This window comes from Mollisia scopiformis, assembly GCF_001500285.1.
Source record: "Mollisia scopiformis unplaced genomic scaffold LY89scaffold_20, whole genome shotgun sequence".
NCBI classification, from domain to species: Eukaryota; Fungi; Ascomycota; class Leotiomycetes; order Helotiales; family Mollisiaceae; genus Mollisia; species Mollisia scopiformis.
In genome coordinates, this window is record NW_017263600.1 from 1,000,245 (window position 1) to 1,012,725 (window position 12,481).

General features: G+C 48.5%; 5 protein-coding genes across 5 annotated transcripts; 3 read left to right on the forward strand and 2 right to left on the reverse strand.

Annotated features, from left to right (window-relative positions):
• Nucleotides 1-783: 783 nt before the first annotated feature.
• Nucleotides 784-2,068, reverse strand: LY89DRAFT_687926 (putative aldo-keto reductase). Its single transcript, XM_018215609.1, has 3 exons — nt 1,773-2,068; nt 1,373-1,727; nt 784-1,318 (listed from the first exon to the last, which is right to left on the reverse strand). The coding sequence occupies exons 1-3, from the start codon at nt 1,931-1,933 to the stop codon at nt 980-982; spliced, it is 855 nt and encodes a 284-aa protein (XP_018067399.1). The 5' UTR covers nt 1,934-2,068; the 3' UTR covers nt 784-979.
• A 1,304-nt stretch (nt 2,069-3,372) lies between these two features.
• LY89DRAFT_721837 (uncharacterized protein) lies at nt 3,373-6,312 on the forward strand (the record flags this gene model as incomplete). Its single annotated transcript, XM_018218677.1, has 4 exons — nt 3,373-3,376; nt 3,494-3,533; nt 3,963-6,007; nt 6,088-6,312. 4 exons carry the CDS (start codon nt 3,373-3,375, stop codon nt 6,135-6,137), a joined length of 2,139 nt encoding a protein of 712 aa, XP_018067400.1. The 3' UTR covers nt 6,138-6,312.
• A 307-nt stretch (nt 6,313-6,619) lies between these two features.
• Nucleotides 6,620-8,025, forward strand: LY89DRAFT_199712 (uncharacterized protein). Its single transcript, XM_018205777.1, has 2 exons — nt 6,620-6,953; nt 7,009-8,025. The coding sequence occupies exons 1-2, from the start codon at nt 6,833-6,835 to the stop codon at nt 7,578-7,580; spliced, it is 693 nt and encodes a 230-aa protein (XP_018067401.1). The 5' UTR covers nt 6,620-6,832; the 3' UTR covers nt 7,581-8,025.
• On the forward strand, nt 8,026-10,155 carry LY89DRAFT_199713 (glycoside hydrolase). The gene is made up of 3 exons (XM_018205778.1): nt 8,026-8,523; nt 8,577-9,238; nt 9,288-10,155. Exons 1-3 carry the CDS (start codon nt 8,471-8,473, stop codon nt 10,010-10,012), a joined length of 1,440 nt encoding a protein of 479 aa, XP_018067402.1. The 5' UTR covers nt 8,026-8,470; the 3' UTR covers nt 10,013-10,155.
• Nucleotides 10,089-12,438, reverse strand: LY89DRAFT_623168 (uncharacterized protein). The gene has a single exon (XM_018211005.1). It carries the CDS (start codon nt 12,317-12,319, stop codon nt 10,298-10,300), a length of 2,022 nt encoding a protein of 673 aa, XP_018067403.1. The 5' UTR covers nt 12,320-12,438; the 3' UTR covers nt 10,089-10,297.
• Nucleotides 12,439-12,481: the final 43 nt, after the last annotated feature.

The following is a 12,481-nucleotide window of genomic DNA, read 5'->3' on the forward strand; positions in this document are numbered from 1 at the left end:
GCTGGACTCAGTATCGACTTTCCACCATGCAAAAAACCAAAAGCCGAACTAAAATTACCTGTCAGATATTAAGACATGCAACTCTCTTATGGGGTCCATGATCTTGGGCAAATGTCGAATGATTTGAGCGTACGTGACCAACATTCTTGGAGCTCCGGCATTTTATGTGGAGCACTGCTGGTGCTGTACAAGCTCGGCCTCCTTCGGGGTCAATGAACGACTTCACCTGAACGCCTCCGTTACACTTTCCTAATGAGCCCGGAGCCATTCTTGCCTTCTTCAAACTTTGCTGTCTCAACATCTGCATTCCTAGTCCGCTAGGGAATTATGATGTCCTTCTCGGAGGTCGACTAATTCTCTACTTGATAGAGTCAACTTCCCTGACCCTACCAACGCCAAATCGCCAAAGACTGCCAATATCTCTCCTACGAGAGCGGTCGATATAGTTCGTGGTCGCAGATTTCAGGTAACAACCACTGATGCTCGGCTTGCCAAAGCTCTTGTGCTGCATACTGCGGCAACGACCGCGTTAGGCAATTGCAAGACTGATATTGGCATTACGCTTGTCAATTTCCATCTTTGAAACCCAGCTGTCGGATCGACTTGCTTGTGCTGGTGACTCCACCAGGCAAGGCTCCGGGCTTATTTGTGTGGTGCTGTTGATGTTCCAGAATTCGAAGGACAATTAGATGTTAGGACAAGCATCACGGAGATATAAGTGTGTGCCACTGGGGAGCCAATTCAACATAGGAGTGAAGCGAACTGTGTAAAGCAGTTCTGCTGCGGTGAAGGAATGTTTACAAAGTGAAATGTAAATATAGCATCAAGAACATTTATAGTACATATGACCTTGGTGGATTGATAACGAGCAAGTCCCTCGAGTTGAAGGTGTCTTCGTAGCTTAACTAGCTTTGAGGATCGAAAAGCTCGCTCACGAGCAGGCTTTTTTGTTTAGTGCTGCCTTGTCATCGAGGTCATCCTACAAGGTGTTGACAACAGATTCCACGATAGCCCCCTCGGCTCCTTGATCCAAAGCATCGAGCTTAGCCATCTCATCTTTTAACAACTCAAAGTCGTACACCTTCGCGTTCTCTATAATTCGAGAGGGTGTATCGCTCTTTGGTAGTGGGACCCATTTCTTTTGCAAGCAATAGCGTATCAGAACATGGTTAACACTCTTGTTATGTGCCTTTGCAATCTCGTTCAACATTAGGTCGTTGGCCTTTTGATTTCGAACGAGAGGACAATATGCTTCGACGATAATATGGTTCTTGTGGCAGAAAGCGACAACTTCGCGTTGCTGGTGGAAGGGATGAAGCTTCACACAACATCGTCAGTCTCAAATCATAGCTCTGGGTTGATCCAAACGTACTTCAATCTGGTTGACATGTGGAGGGTAGACCTTTGCGAAGTCTTTCAACTCTTCAATGTGCCCAATCCCCCAATTGCTGACCCCAATGCTCTTCACTTTCCCCTCTTCCAGAAGTCTTTCCAGTGCCTGCCACATCTCCTTCCTGGATTTCGAACCACTTTTCGAAGAGTGTATCAAGAAGAGATCAACGTAACCATCCTCGCCACCAATCTTGTGTATGCTATCCAGGCATTGCTTGTACGAATTTTCGACGCTGCCGCCTGGGACGAGGATCTTGGTCGTAAGGAACACTTCCGATCGCTTGAGGCCGGAATTTCGTACTGCTTCCCCGACTTCTTTCTCGTTTGCATAGTATCTGCGGAAGTTAGATGTTTGTTCAAGCTTCGACGAAAAAACCAACTGTGCAGAATCGATGTGCCTATATCCAGCCTTCAAAGCAGTCAAGCATGAATTGACGCATACTTTGCTCGGCGACTGGTAGACTCCAAAGCCTAATTGAGGAATACTGACAGAGGAATTGGGGAGAGGGAGCACGTCGGCAATCGAGAGTCTTGTCGCCATCGTGCTTGAATTTATAGGCGATCGAAGTGTTTCGTAAATCTAAAGGAAGGAAAATTGGGGTCAAGGAACGAGATAATGTTGTAGCCGCGCCATTGCGCCTGCGATTCAAGTATGATGCGCCGTTGCAATTGTCTTCCGTCGTGATATCATCACTTCGAGAGGTTCAGATGCTAAAGGTACTGATGACTAAGCGAATAAATCCCACTGCAAGTTGCGGAGCGCAACATCAACTCTTATATTGTGCTTTTATACTGTTCTTTCTATCATACAATCAAGTCTGATTAAACGGTTTTACTTGGGTCGTTGAAGAATAACTTGTCGCTATTTAACAAGGACGACTGCTTCTGCGCAAACATGCTTTAGCTTGGTCACAGTGCGACGTTTCTCTCTAGATTGCACCCTTACTTGCTTATTTGGAATTCTTTACTCCGACCTCTGACCTCCATGCTGCTCAAGTGTCTGACATTCTCAAAAGCTCAATCAAATAAAGTCATGCAAAGTACACCGCTATCATCGTTGCCCTACACCCCGAAGTGCCTATCTGGTAGCTGTTCCGGTGCAGCTCCACTTCTACTTTCTTCTCCTTCAGTCAAGCTTGTTTACTTGCCTTAAGACCCACGGTCTGTATTCGAGTACCAAACATTGGTGGTTTTCTGTCTTGAGAATTGCGCATAGGTGATATGAGGGGAAGACAGCGCTTTGTTGGCAGAAGGTGAGACAAAGCGTAACGGCAGTGTCCGACAAGTGAGGCAACGTTATGTTGCTTTCTTGTCTACTCCTTGTCTAGCTCATGATCACTAGAAATATCCTTCTTGTTTGAGTAAGCTATTGAGATCAACGAAATCCTTTTCATGCGACGAAGTCCTCTTTTCATGATAGCTGCAACACTGAGTTCGATGCGGTTTTTGTGCAAGTTTAGCCTGCTTGACAACATTCTGCTAGACTGAGCCGCCAGCAGTAGCAGGTGCTGACTTCGTTGCTGGTGAATCATCGACCCTCTGTCACAACTGGAGCTTCAAGAAGAACTAACACCTCACAGATGCAGGAAGAACTCTGAAACATAAACTATACCTTCGATTCCTTGGTCTTCCGCTTGTCACTCAAGTACATAGTTGCGGATGGGTGAGGTAGATCTGGAGCTATTGTTTATACATCGAACATGAAAGTCGAGGGAGGGGAGCAGAGTTCGGTAAAATACAGGCGAGGCTAAGAAGGAGGAGTGCAAAACCTAGCGGGGATTGTGGATGATGACTAAATGGTGCTCATGCCTAGGAGCCATGACATATTCTATTCAGGTACAAATGGACCCGTAAAATTGTATAATTGAACTGGAAAATGTCCGAGCTCTTGAGGTAGACTGTCTTGGCAAGCTGCTTGATGTAAAATCCCCATCTATTTCCAAAGCACCTTGGACTTACTGTAATCACAGATTAGTATGTATGGGTGTGTTATTAAATTACTGTCCCGGAGTTTCCTCAGAGTTCTGAGACTAGAGTTTCTTCATATTCATTCAGTTGTGCTTCACTAAATTCTTGAGTTGCTAACTTCTTTCACTCCTAGCTATACGGCTCACACTTAAAAATGGAAGGAACTCTGAGGTGTAAGTATATCAACACCGCCTCTCGTCCCTTCCGCTCCTCAACCTTCTCACCTGAACCCTTCCTCCTCAACCCATCCCCCTCAACGTCTGTCCAAGCTTCGTTCGTCCTCTGAAAAGGAATGGACTTGAGGCCGGGCACGACGCAAAGCCTTCACTGTTTGTCAGGGTAGACTCAGAGGAGGTGTCGTCTCCCAAGCACGACCTATATCCACGTATGATACCTCATTCTCCTTCATCTCCTCCTCCATCATTCTAATGCTTCGAAGAGCAGCCTTCTCTAAGATACATCTCAGCAGCTGAACATGCATCCACCTTTGTGATGGAGTTTGGAAAGGAAGGTACAGTTCACCATAGCTGCTTGGACTGCGCCTGAATTTCACTGGTGACTCACTCATCTGAGTGGAGTGCAAGATGCTGAAGCTTTTCCAGTCCAAAAGGGGAAAATGTCCAAAACGGCAAGCGACATCGAAGCCAGGACCGGCATTCTGCAGAACTTCCATTTCCGTTAGCCTACTTCACGAGAATGAAGTTGAGTGTATGTGCCGATGTCCCGCTACAGATTCCTTTTCTCGATCCGAAAAACTTCATCCTCGAATCACCTTCGCGTTCAACGCTTCTTCAATCAAGAACAACCAGCGACCCGTCTGCACCGCCGAGTGAACCACCTTTCCAATACATCAGGATGGCAAACGACAAGGAGGGAAACGCGAAGCACGCAAGAAAAAAGCCTCCACAGAATCCTCCCTCAGCCACTCCGCAGCTCATGAATGGTGTCCAAGACAGTCAAGCCGTTGCTCAACAGAATGCAGACACTACTTCAACATCCACACCAAGCGGTTCCGAGAATGCGTCGAAGCTGATCGAGCAAGCAATTCAAACCTTGACTCGCGCCACAATCATATCTGATGACACGGACAATTACCTCAGGAAGAAGGTCAAAGACTTGGAAGTTGCGCTCATCAACGCAGCCAAGGAGAGGGACGAAGCCATCAAAGAAGCAGTGGAGATTCGCGCGACGCAAGGTTACCACGACGCGGAGTTGACCAAGGCGAAGGATAATCACAAGGAGCATGTCCAGAAGGTGAAGGCGGGGCACCAAAAAGAGATTGAGGAGTTGAAGACCACATTCGAGAAGGAGAAGGTGGAATACCAAAAGAAGATTGATGAGCCGACGAAGCTTCGACAGGAAAGAGAGAAGCTGACCGTTGAGAACAAGAGTCTGAAGAAGAATCTTGCCGCCATGCAAGTCACCAACAAGACGTTGAGTGAGGAGACCGAGAAGCTGCGCAAGGAAAGAGATCTGTTGGACAAGTTATGCAAATACTTGAAGAAGACATTATGCAAGACCGAGGCTGAGAATGGAGAGAGGGGAGACCTTCTTAAGAAGGTATGCGAACGTCTGAGTTTGGAGATGACGATTCTACAAGAAAATTTCTTAGCTCTGATACCCCAGTACAAAGAAGAGCAGGAGAAGGAGCCCAGCTATTATCACGAAGTCATCAGCTTATATGAAGAGGAGACGGCCAGACTGTACAAGCAGGTCAGTGACTTGGAGAAAGACCAGGATGTCAAAGCACCATTGGTTGAAGTCGGTGTCAAGATTCGGAACAGGTACCGGGTCCAAGAGGCCAGAACTGGACGTAGAGACGAAGACGACCAGCTGGCCGTAGATGAGGGCAACCAAGCTGCTCATGGCCAGAATGGACCTGCCGATAAGGCTGTATTCGATTTAGGTCGTTGGACTGAGAAACAATATGGTACGACGCTGAAGAATGTCTATAGGTCGAAACTTGATGGCTATGATGAAGCTATGAAGAAATACAACCAGGTACTCAAGTACTGGAGCTGGCTGAACTGTAGTCAACCAACTGCATGCACCTTCACCCACTATTACCGAGCAAACTTGCTGATGGAAACTATGCTCCTCGTCATTGGATCAGAGGATGGGCATGATCCAGACGGTGATAGCAATCTTCGTGAGAAATTCGATTTCTTCTACGATCGCCTCGAAAGGTTGTTGGAAGAGATCATGCGTATCAACGAGCTTGGCGAACTCAAAGTCGACATCTTCAACAGCCTCCAGATGCAAGCACTTGGATCTTCAACTACATTCCATTGGTCTTACATGCACGACAAGGCGAGCCCTACAGGTTTCAGTTACATGAGCGTCAGATATCCCGATATAATGAAGGAGGGATGGTTCGAGTTAGGCAGATATGCCCAAACAGTATGGAGTGTTACTTACCACGACCCTGCCGATGGCAAGAAGCCAGTCGAGAAAAAGAGACGAAAGAAATTGGCGCGAAAAACTTATGCTTCGGTGGCTGCCTCGCAAGATTTCGACGATATACAGGATCCATACCGTCCATATGTGGAAGTCTTATACGAGGAAACTGAAGAACAGGTTGGGGAAGTATTTGATGAAACAGGTGTATGGGAGGCTGTAGGGCAGGTTGAGGAAGGATTTATAGGTGGTTGGTAGTTGAAGACGGAAGTTGACACTAAAACGTCGCTATATGTATGACATTAGAACCCAGCTCTTGCTATTTTCTAGCTTGCCAGGAACTTGACGCAAGTACTGCAAATCACTTCAATGGTCTTTGAATGGGAGTGTAATAGTGATGTGATGCAGTTGGCGGAGATGTAGAGACGTCTAGCCACTAACATCAAAGCTTGCAGTGAAGACTTACTTGCTTTGCAAAATGTTCTTGCATTCCCACTTCTGTCGACTTCTCCTTCCTTCCTTAAAAAATCATAGCAGGGTAGTGGAACTAAAGATGCTAGCAGAACAAGAGGATGTAATCCCAGTGCGCAAGGAAAACAAAGAAGTCAATGGAGAATCAAGTAGATGCGGCCGGAGCCAACTCCGGTAAGAAAAGAAATATGATATGTGATACAATGGCTGATGTATGATTTCCACCCCGCCATTGGGAAGAAATCGACGGAAGGCAATTAAAAGCAATTCCAAATCGTTCTGGTGAACAATCCATTCAAGAGACAATTTGAGCTTCCAAACTTTTAAGAAAGAAAAGTTGTTGAATCCAAAACGGACATTCTGGAGTTTCAAAGTCAATCAGGCCACCTGAAGCGAGGCGGACAACGGCTGATCATCCTCACGGACGCGGCCAACCAAATTTATCTCCCGAAGAACCAACCCACCACTACGTCAAGGTATATCTCCTTGCATTCCATCCCACTTTATCTAGAAACTTCTTCCATTCTTCTAGAAAATCTATAAAATCTAAAAGCTACCTCTCCCTCCGATCCGAAACTCTCCTGCGAACACAGTCGTTACCATCATGGAGAGCCAACGCCCCCTCCAAGGTGGCTGCTCCTGCGGTCGAAATCGATACATTATCCGCATCCCACAAGGCACAGCAGAAGTACCACAAGTCTTCTTCGACAACACTCGCAGTCACCGTAAGCTCCTTCTGTCTCGTCTCCGCATTCTCAGACACTAATTCTGCAGCAATAGGCCGTTCGCAAGCAACACCCCTCTCAGCATGGCTCCGGGTGCCCCTCTCTTGGTACCACTCGACAACGTACGCCTTCATGGAAGACGAGATACCATCTGCGATCCGCCGCACATATACTTCTCCCCACGAGGAACATTGCAAGCGCCACTTCTGCGGTTTCTGCGGTACGCCGCTGAGTTACTGGTCCGAATCGCCAGCTAGTGAAGCGGAGTACATTTCCCTGACCTTGGGCTCTCTGGCTGGTTCTGATCTGCGGGATCTTGAGGACTTGGGATTGTTGCCTAAGGAAGCTTTGGATGATGCGGAGAACGATAAGGAGAAGATTGAGAATGTGGTCCCATATGCTGGAAACGACATTGAAGGTCTGCCATGGTTCGAGACTATGGTTCAGGGCAGTAGGTTGGGGAACATGAAGAAGAGTTGGGGTAGTAGACACAGCGACAATGGCAGATTCAAGGTCGAGTGGGAGATTGTTGAATGGACTGAGGGCGATGAAGATTTGGCAACACCCAGCAAGAGGAAATTCGGCGAGGTTGCTGAGCCGGATTCTCACATGGAAGAGGCTCACTGAGGGATGCAGAGGGTTTATATGGATGTCGGGAGCTGGATGGGCATGATACCATGGCCACGGCCTATGCAGATATGGCTATTAATGATGAAGATCTGACCTAGGCTTAGGCGTGTCTTCGGTCTTTCTGCATGGCAACACTTCTCACTAGCTGCATTGACTTTTGTAGCAATAGGGTCGAATTGGCTGATGGAAAAAAAGAAAATGGGAAAATTGGGAGGAGCAGATGCATGGACAAGGAGTTTCTCTACACCAGACTTTGGGTGGTAATAAGCGACTCAATGTACAATACGGATATCAAGAGCATTCATTTCTTTCCATCCTCACCACAACGAGGACCCCGAAATAGTGAGACAAAGTACACACACGACTTGACGCCGATTCACGTGAGAAGCCACAGTCCCAAAGAACGCTCCACTGGGCATCCTTCTCCCGGCGGCAAAAACGGCCCTGGCTTCCGCCTCACTCAATCCACACCCAGATTTCACCGCAGTTCACCCACTGACGACCCCGCCATCTGACCGCAGTTCTATAGCGGGGCATTGGTTTTCTCGGAACATCACCAACAATTCCTCAATGAGGATACGATAGGTGCCCCCGGTCACACGGTCCGAAACCGACTGGGTTTCTTATACATTGCCATACATACGCAATCCGGTCCCGATGTGCTTCAGACAGAGGAGGTAGGGGACCATCCCACTCATCTCCAGATAACAACGGCATACTTATTGTCTAGCTCTCCCACTTCTCTTCTTCCTTTTTATATTTCTACTTCCTCTTCCTTTCTCCTCCTCTTCTTCCTGCTCCTCTCTTCTTCTCTTACTTCTCTCAATTAATTTGCCAAGCTCCATTGCTATTTACCCGGAATTGAGAAGGCAAAAAACAACTCCACCATGACGACAAAAGTACTCCCCAAAGACTTCCTCTGGGGCTTCGCAACCGCAGCGTAAGCTCCACCCCCTCCCTCTCCAAACAAGAACTAACCAAACCTCTCCAAAGTTACCAAATCGAAGGCGCCCCCGAAGCAGACGGCCGCGGCCCCTCAATCTGGGACAAATTCTGCGCCATCCCAGGCAAAATCGCAGACGGCTCATCCGGCGCGGTAGCCTGCGACTCCTACCACCGCACCGGGGAAGACATCGCGCTCCTCAAAGAGACCGGCGCGAAAGCGTACCGCTTCTCCATTGCGTGGTCGCGCATCATTCCTCTAGGCGGGCGAGATGATCCTGTTAACCCTGCCGGAATCGCTTTCTACAAGACGTTTGTGGATGATTTGCTGAAAGAGGGGATTGTGCCTATGGTGACGCTTTTCCATTGGGATTTGCCGCAGGAGTTGGATGAGAGGTATGGGGGCTTATTGAATAAGGAGGAGTTTGTGAAGGATTTTGCGAATTATGCCAAGGTGATGTTTGAGGCGTTGCCGAAGGTTAAGCATTGGATTACGTTTAATGAGCCGTGGTGTAGCAGTATTCTGGGGTATAATACTGGGTTGTTTGCTCCAGGGCATACGATTGATAGGAAGAAGAGTCCTGTTGGGGATAGTTCGAAGGAGTGCTGGATTGTGGGACACAATTTTTTGCTTGCTCATGGGACTGCGGTCAAGATCTATAGAGAGGAGTTCAAGCCCAAAAATGGTGGTGAGATTGGTATCACTCTGAATGGTAAGTCACCGCTCTCTTGAGAACGTGGATATTTGACTGAGAAGTACAGGTGACGCCGTCTACCCTTGGGACACAGAAGACCCCCTCGACGTCGAAGCCGCAGAACGCAAACTCGAATTCAGCATCGCCTGGTTCGCCGACCCCATCTACCACGGCCGGTACCCCGCCTCCATGACCGCCCAACTCGGCTCCCGCCTGCCCAGCTGGACTCCCGAGGAAATCGCCCTAGTACAAGGCTCCAACGATTTCTACGGCATGAATACCTACACCGCGAACTACATCAAGCACAAAACGGGCACTCCGCCCGCCGACGACTTCCTCGGGAACCTCGAGACGCTGTTTGAGAATAAGGCTGGCGAATGCATTGGGCCGGAGACGCAATCGTTCTGGTTACGGCCGAATCCGCAGGGTTTTAGGAATCTGTTGAATTGGATCAGTAAGCGGTACAACCAGCCGAAAATCTACGTTACGGAAAATGGGACCTCACTTAAGGGCGAGAATGATTTACCGCTGGAGCAGATTGTCGACGATGAGTTTCGGGCGGAGTATTATAGGGGGTATGTTGGGGCGTTGGCGAAGGCTGTGGGTGAGGATGGGGTCAATGTTAGGGCTTACATGGCGTGGAGTTTGATGGATAATTTTGAGTGGGCCGAGGGGTATGAGACGAGGTTTGGGGTTACGTTTGTGGATTATGAGGGAGGGCAGAAGAGATATTTGAAGAAGAGTGCTAAGGTTGTGGGACCGTTATTTGACAGTTATACTAAGAAGGAATAGAGATGGTAGAAGGGTACATGGGTAGATGGGAATTATTACACGCATTGATGGCATGAATGAAAATCAGAGATTTCTTCTTTATTGGGTATCAAGCAGCTCTAAGCCGTGGAGCAGGTTTCTGTAACTGCTGGCATCTATTCTGACATGTTCTCGCACCAAACGGCACATCTGCGATCTACTCCTTTCTGCTGGATGCTGTGAGGCGCTTTGTAATGAGAACTCATGTTGTTCCTGTAAATGGAGACTGGATCAGGCGAAAGTGACTGCAAGCCAAACGCCAATACCCTACTCAATTGTACCTAGAACGACAACCTCCTCCCCACCAGCTTCGTTTGAATGCTTGTTTCGTCTTGGCTTCTTTGGTGCAGCTTTTTTCTTGCCCTTTGCTGTCGTAGATGCAGCCACAACGGGAGCCGCGTTCTCTTTACTACTTTCTCCTGCTCTACCTGGTGCTTCGTCCTCCTCACTATCGTCTCCAACGCTATTCAGTGCTCGTCTAGCAGCCTCTCTCTTCTCGCTTGTCTTCGCAATTTCTGCCTTCTTCGCTCTATCAGTTGCTGCAAGGTCCTCAAGTACCTTAGCTAGACTGGCTTCATGTTCAGCGTCTAAGCGATCCTGCTCCTTCTTGATTTCTTCCACAGTCTCTAGCTTAATACCAGACAGCCTCTCGAATTGTTCTTTATCCATGGCTTTCTTCGGCTGAGTTAAGTACCTGGTGATTTTCGCCGGGTTCTTTCTCTCCTCGTTATTGAACTTCAGCTTGATCTGGCGTCTATTTCGGTGAGGGAACAGCTTGGCGATGGTTTCGAAGTCGGTTCCATACTGGCTGAGGGCTTTGTAGAATTGATCGGTGGCCAAGGCATCCCAGGCGTTGGACTTCTCGCGCTTCATAAAAGTGGCAGAAGTGATGACTCTAGTAAAGTCATTTTCTTCAACTTCCTCCATTTCAGCATGTGCCGCCTGAGCTTCTCGTTGACGGTTGACCACGAGTGATTGTTCATCGACAACGATGTTTCCATCAACAAGCCTATACTGAAGGGAACTTGTTCCTTCAGGTTCGGTAGTTGCTTCCTGTGCTGGAGTCTGGGCTGCGTCCTCTGAGTTCGACTCCGCATTAGTTCCGGAAGGACCTGCTGCTGCTACCTGTCTGGCCGCTACCAGTCTAGCCTCATCGTCCTCATCCTCAGCATCTAAAATAGTAACCAGCTCAGGATGATTCTCTCGTAAGCGATTCCTCTGGACTTCCAGCTTCTTCTTGATGACTCGCTGCTTGATCACATCATGCAGGCTGAATTTTTTGCCAATGCGTAGATCTTTGCACAGGTCTGTCATCCTCAACGTGGTTGGATCGATTTTCTCGTCTTCGGCGTCTGAGGGCGTCTCTTCTCTTTGCTTTTTCTTGTCCGCGTCCTTCCTCTTTGATCGCTTGCCTGTCTGTCGCTTTGCCTTTGACAATCCCATGTCAATCGTAGCTCTGTTGTCGTCGCCATCATCTTCTGCCGTCTGAACCTTTCTGCGCCTCACAACCTTTCGCTTCTTCTTCCCTTTCTCTGTACCTGACGCAGGTTCTTCGACAATGCCGCCCGTTGTACCATCAGGATTCAACACGGCCATTTGCACTATTTCTCCAGTCCTGACGATGGCAGCAACATCTCCCGCAGCACCCAATTGACCCCCAGGTGGACCCATATTCGCTGGAGTTCCTGACGGTTCTGACTCGACAATACGAGCGATGTTCTCCGGAGAAGGATATCGATAGTTTCCGCCATCATGAGATGCATTGTGAGCTGGTGAAGGAGATCGCGATTGTGGTCTGTTATTGGTCTCGATAGATGCTAGGATTGGTCCTTCTGGAGCCTGCGATTGCGCTACGACCCTCGAAGCTTGGGATGCTTCCTCGTTCGTGCTTTCTGCCGAAACGACACTGCGAGATACCGGTGGAGCATTGTTTATAGAAGAAGATTCTATCGCTGGCGCATTGTTGCTGGCGACAGTCTCGATTGCTGGTATATGCTGTGCAGCTCGTTGTGAATCTGGGGTATGATTCGCAGGCGACGGCTCTCTTGCTGGTGTGTTCGTGATGGCAGCACTCACCCCCGATGATGTCTCTTGCACAACTGCTGCACTACTACTGGGAGTAGGAAGTGGATTGTCAACTTGTTGTACTTCAGGCGTTGATTCGGAAGGTCGGTCTGGAGTCATGGATACTCGTTTCGCAGGAGGTTCCTGTGCGTCATCTTGGGCCTTTCTCTTTGGCGCGCGGGGGACGCTCTTAGGAGCAAAGCTTTTGCTTCTTCCTTTCAACATGGCGACGATGTTGTTTGTCGCAAGTCGAATTCAGAGAGGGGTTGAGTCTTATCGAGATGAGGCTGAAGATCGTGGATTTTTGGTGGGCGGACTGTCGGAATGGAATAACTTTGATTCCGTGATAACCTAACGGTCGGCAGAAGAGGTGGGGTGCCGTAGTGA